Source organism: Oreochromis aureus, linkage group 19 (genome assembly GCF_013358895.1).
Source record: "Oreochromis aureus strain Israel breed Guangdong linkage group 19, ZZ_aureus, whole genome shotgun sequence".
Classification (NCBI taxonomy): domain Eukaryota; kingdom Metazoa; phylum Chordata; class Actinopteri; order Cichliformes; family Cichlidae; genus Oreochromis; species Oreochromis aureus.
In genome coordinates, this window is record NC_052960.1 from 16,721,436 (window position 1) to 16,727,346 (window position 5,911).

The following is a 5,911-nucleotide window of genomic DNA, read 5'->3' on the forward strand; positions in this document are numbered from 1 at the left end:
AGATGATCACTCTGGCTCTCGGCCTTGTCTTAAGACAAATAATGTGAATTTATTTCCATATTAAACATGTAAATGTATTTAGGTTGCAAAGTTATCTTCATAAGTGAATCACATGTGCTCCTTTTTCCTGATTTCTTTTTTCTTCATTGCAGCATAACCTACCTAATCTGAAAAGTAATAAATAAATCAATGCAGCAGATTGTGATAAATAGTTTTTTATTCAGTGCAACAAATATGAGCACGAAATGACAATACAAACAAGTCATTTGCAAGGAATAGAAAATACCCTTTAGTATATCCTCCTGTTACGCCTTCTTTAATCTTCGTGCTGCTCATCTTATTCCAGAAATATAATATTTACCCAGTGAAAGCTCCTCCTGTGCTCAAGAGCAAAAAATTCATCAACAAAACAGGATATCACATATAAATGTAAAGCTTTTTTTTTTTTAACAACCAACTTAACACAGATGAAACTGAGTGTGATGATCTTAAGAATTTAAGCCATTTTTTTTCAGGCTTCTCCTGACATCATCTATGATTCACAGTTCTGTTCAGACAATTTTTTTTCTTAACAGTACAAATGCATGGCTACAATGTAAAGGCAACACAAAGCAATACTTCAATCGTGTTTCACCACATGTTGCATTTAAAGGCAGCGTGATGTTGAATCTTTTTCTAACGTGACATTCATCCATTTGTTTTTATTTACACCCCCAGATCATGTTTGTTCCCGTGTTAAAGGAGAGCTACATCCATTATGTTTAAACCTGCATGGCAGTTCATTACTAAGCAGCAGTGTCTGGTAGTCCACAGTCATTTATGAATTTATGACTTGTCATTACATAAGCTACACACTGAAAAGATAAAAGGGGTTTTAGAAAGTGCCCTTAATGCTAATTTTTCTCTTTTCTGTCCACGCTTTCTTACAAATTTTAAAATGTTGGACAAGCTGCTAACAACTAACTTCATATACATCCATGTCAGGCTTGTTGGTCATTTCTGGACATGAGTGGCAGGGAGAGACAGATAGCTCATGCCTAGATGGGCAGGTTGGGCATCGTGGTCGTTTGAAACTGAAAAGCAAAGCGGCGCCTCCCAAAACCTGTAGACACGAACCCAGCCACCCAAAGTAAAGCGAGCCAGCTGGATGCAAGTTGAGGTGTGGGTACCGTGGGTTATGAATCCTTTGACTTGGATCCATCCCGAGTCTTTTAAGGTTGTGGGTGTAAACCCCTAACGCAGTCAGGCTCAGCAGCCCTGCTGTCACCACCAAAAGTCCTCCTGAGGCTGCTACACCTCTCAGAGGGAGATCTGCCCAGCAGCGGACCCCGATACAAGCCAGGACAATGCCAGTGCCGCACAGGAACAAGGAGGTTAGCACCAAACCCTGTGCCAGACGAACCCTGGGGTCTCTCTGATACGGACCAGCCACAGGCCAGCACTGCCTCAAGTCAGAGCGCTCCACCTGCAGGCAGCTCTCCCATAGTCCATCAGAGCGCAACAAGATCAGTGCCTCCACTGAACCGGACCTGGTCCCATGACTTTTTGTTCCTGACCGGAGCAGACTTCCCGGTCCTGCCATTCCCAAATGTGCCTGTCCCTCTCTCCACTGGGGGGTGATGGCAGCAGTGAAGACTAGGACCAAACCCAACGGGGCAAAAACGATGCCCATCACCATGGAGGCTGGAGTGTGCATCTTTTGTTCTCACAGCTCCAGCTTGTCAGGAAAAATTAATATAGCTAAAATTAAAAATAGTACAGCACCAGTGTTCAGTATGCTACGAATATCTTACAAAAGACAACTAACAGTGGGTGTTTCTCCAGACAGAGACATCGCCTGCTGGTCAAATCTTGGCATGGTTTACTCTGCTCTAAAAGAAGAAGAAGAAGAACAGTTAAATAAAATCCTGTGTTTAAAAAAAAATCCATTTGTGTCACAAACATCTCCAACACTTTCTCACAAGAAACACAGAGAGCTTTAGAGAGCTATAAATAAGACTGTGGCAAATGCAAAGACAGTCACTACAACGATCACAGCATTAAAGATTTAACACAATAAAAGAAGAAAAAAGCTCGCCCAGTACCTCTTAAACGAAAGTCTCCTGTGTTTAATATGCAGGCTCTTCATTCTGACTGCCTGAGTGAAAGAGAAGGTCAATGTGATGATGAGAGACAGAGAAAAGCAGAGGCAGAGCTGAAGTGGAGTAAACACAAGTGCACGAGCAGACGGAGAAAGCAGAAGGAGGTTTGGCTTCACTGCTCCTGCGCTGGACAGGGAAAAACACACACACACACACACAAAAACCCAGAGCAGTCGATGGCTGCCTCTGTTGCTAGGATACAATAACCTGGCCAGGCTCAACGTGGCAGGATGCGTGTGCGGTTGTGTTTATCACAAGACTTCTCTCTGCGCAAGATGTGATGATCTCATGTGTACAAATGGTACAAATGTTGGCATACTTGAGTTTAGTGTGTGTGTGCACGCGCATGTGTGTGCGTGTGTGGGTGATGAGTGTGCCACTATTTTTTTTTTTAATGTATGAGGATTGATGGCCAGCTGTGACCTTGGAAGAATTCAGTCGGGTTAGTAATCACGTCAGGCCACTGTTTGAATGCAGAGTGAGTCTCAGCCAGGACAGGAAAGAAAGAATGTCCCAGGTGAAGAGGACAGAGTGAGGACGTAAGTGAATCATGCAGACAAACAAGCCGGACATCTCTGTTAAACAAACAAGGTCTGCAAAGATGTTATGATGACAACGCTGTAAGACGTAGCTCACTGTGTTTTTGCAAAGGGGGACGACAAGAAATGTCGAGGCTGTTTCTTATAATAATAATAAGGTGTATGAAAGGGAGAGGCTTCCCATATGAAAAATAAATATACTTTTCTCATGCAGTCAAGTAACATTATGTTAATAATGTTGCAGGTTCTGTTCTCATTTCTTCTCCACATGGGTTCATGCCTCATATGAACACAGAAAATCATTATACCAAACGAAATGTGTTTACACATTTTTAACAAAGAAAAGTCTTTTTTATCCAAGGCACATGATGATAAAGTGTCACAAAACATGTAAGCTGTTGGTGAGCTGTACACATAAGAATGCAAACATTTCAAAAAGCAAAAAAAAAGTGCAACTATAATTTAATATGTTACATATTACACAGATTCTTATCCATCATGATTTTTTAATCTTTTCTTTATTCATTACACATGACTTTTAGTAAGAATAGAATATTTTGATCCTGCATCTGAAGGTTAGGAAAACAGAAGAATGTCTATTTTTAAGCTTAACTTATAACTTACAGGAAGATATTGATCCAACAGCAATCACATTTGTAAATCTGACCTATAATTGATGGCGAGATATTACTTCCAGCAATGTCGCTCGGGAGCTGATGACATTTAGCGTGACTGAGCCAGTCTCATTCCTCTTTAATTTAATTGGAGATTACACTTTGCAAAGAAGCAGCAGCGGGCAGGAAAGGACAGAACGTACTAGAAAAAGATTGATTTAAATGTGCAGAGACAAGTGTAGAATTTAGAGTAGAAATTTTGCATGAGAATGCATATCTGGATGCTGATGCGGGACATGAGATAGGATTGTAGCTTCATGAACACAAATGTCACCTGCTTGACTTCAGTGACATGATATTAAAAAAACACAGAAGATGATAGAGACAAGAATCAAAGCTCTGAGCCACCTGTGAGGGCTTTCACATGCACCATGAAGTCTCACTTAGGCATGAATTATGTTCTATACACACTTGTTACTCTTGCTGCTGTCGCATTGCCAAGTCCATTGATTACTGCTACTATAATGACTGTAAATGCAGTGCAGCTCCCTGAGGTGCTTGATTAGGTTTGATGCAGAAAAAAAGAAAGATATAAAGAGGCCAGTCATGAGCCAAAAAATTCTAAGCATGCAGTACATTTTAATTGCATTTTCCCTCATAAAAGCATATTTGGAGCAAATACAAACACATGCACGCACACAGACACAGCCCATGAAGTAACAGTCACTTACCATTCAGGAGGGGTTGTTTGTATCTCACTGCAGATCGCTGGCTGCCTCCCTGCTGTCGTCTGAATGGCTAACATGTTTCTCTCAGTGGGAGCAGATGGTGCAACGACTTCTTTATTGTTCTTTCTCCCTCTTTCTTCTCATCTGCCCTTGCTTTAAAAATTTCTCCACTTGCCTCTGCATCCTAATTTCCTCTGTCTTCATGTCTGTGTCCTTGTGTCTGCCCCCTCCTCTTTTTCCCCCCTAGCTGCTTCCTCAGCTGTCTGCTTCTCTTCTCCGCTATCCCACTTTCTCTCTGGATGTGTTTCTCTCTTTGACTTGCTGATGTCTGTGTTATATCTAGGACAGAGTCCCTCCTTGCTTTTCCCTGTCGCTGTTGCCAAGTAGGGAAAGTGGGGAGCTTTATGAGTAATACCAACACTTCAATCTGCCTGTTTTCAACCACATAGAGCTGTTAGACAATCAAAATCTGACTGCTTATTGTTTGCCTTTTTATGAAACCTTGTTTTGTTTTGAAAACACAGACATAGGCACACAAGCTTGCACATGCACACAGAGCATTTTTATCCTTTTTCTTTCACGCCACGTTTTGATTGGCTGGTTCATGAAGTAAACACTGCAGGACAGACACTGCAAAAGGGAAGAGAAGGCAGTCATAGTGGTTTAAAGGGCAGCTTAACCTGTAGGTGTCTTTGGCTGGATACACTTTAAACATGGAAAGGTGTGAGAGACTAAAAAGTCACAGTTTGTGGAGATGAATTTGAGAAATACTGTATAATGCAGAGGTTCCCAAAGTGTGGGGCCCGCCTAGGGGGGGCGCAGAGCCATTGCAGGGGGGGCGCGGTATGAAAAGAAAAAAAAAAAAAGCGCTTGGACTCTGTGGACAGGTTTTTGACGGGGCTCCCACATAAACGCAAAGCAGGAGATGAAGCATCGCCAAATATGTTTCCAAACCAACTTCCTTCCAAGCCAAAGACTAGAAAATATGGTGAAGCATATCTTCCCTTTGGCTTCACTTGCACGAGTGCCAAGGTAGGTCTCCCCTGCAGCGCTGGGCTCTCCAAATCACGGACAAACAGTATCCCACATTCTTGATTTTTAGTTCACAAACACTTCTTGTAATAACTAACTACTCCTGACATTTTGGACATGTTAGCTCTTTATGCAGTAAAGTTACAGTGGGATACAAATAATATCAGGCTGATCGTGCCGTAATTTGTTCCCCCGGTTCAAATCACGGACAAACAGCATCCCACAGCTGTTTATGTGTTTAAACCCATTTTGCACAGAGAGGCATTTTTTGAAAAATGTATTGATAGCAATGTTGAATATTATTACACAGGGGGAAAAAAACTACACGTAAAATAATTACACCGTGACGCCTCTGCCTTTCTAAATGGAGGGACAGTAACTGCGTGTGTATATGTAAGCGTGTAAAACCTGAAGATAGTCAGATTAACAGTAACAGTATTTTGTCTCTATCTGCCATTCTGCAATTCATCTCATGTAAACAATAACGTGGCGCACAGCGTGACGTGAAAAGAGGCACATACCTTTGACGTTGCGTGACGAACTCTGTATTCCTCGTCCACACATAAACGCAAAAAAGGAGTTTTAAATAATCTCCGTTTTCGGTGAATCGCAACGCCGTTTACGTGTTAACGAAAAGCCCAAATGCATAGAAACTGCTGGGTTTTCAAAAATACCCGTGTAGGTGTGGACGCAGCGTAAAAGAGTTAGTAGTATATTTTATTACTACCTGTAATTTATTGCCGTTTACTTGTATTTGCTTAATTGTTTACTAAATGTTTGAGGTGTGAAATAAACCGCAATGGAGTTTGTAAACAAAATATGGGTGTGTGTGTGGGGGGGGGGCAACATTTTTCTTG

At 41.7% G+C, this 5,911-nt stretch overlaps 1 protein-coding gene across 2 annotated transcripts; it reads right to left on the minus strand.

Annotated features, from left to right (window-relative positions):
- Nucleotides 1-207: 207 nt before the first annotated feature.
- Nucleotides 208-4,492, minus strand: cldn23l (claudin 23-like). Of its 2 annotated transcripts, XM_031758382.2 has the most exons (4): nucleotides 4,026-4,492; nucleotides 2,085-2,137; nucleotides 1,808-1,871; nucleotides 208-1,717 (listed from the first exon to the last, which is right to left on the minus strand). In XM_031758382.2, exon 4 carries the CDS (start codon nucleotides 1,694-1,696, stop codon nucleotides 953-955), a length of 744 nt encoding a protein of 247 aa, XP_031614242.1. In that variant the 5' UTR covers nucleotides 1,697-1,717; nucleotides 1,808-1,871; nucleotides 2,085-2,137; nucleotides 4,026-4,492; the 3' UTR covers nucleotides 208-952. The 2 variants fall into 2 exon arrangements, with proteins under 2 accessions (XP_031614242.1, XP_039459219.1); XM_039603285.1 differs by having other exon boundaries at nucleotides 208-1,871; nucleotides 4,026-4,491.
- Between the last annotated feature and the right edge of the window lie 1,419 nt (nucleotides 4,493-5,911).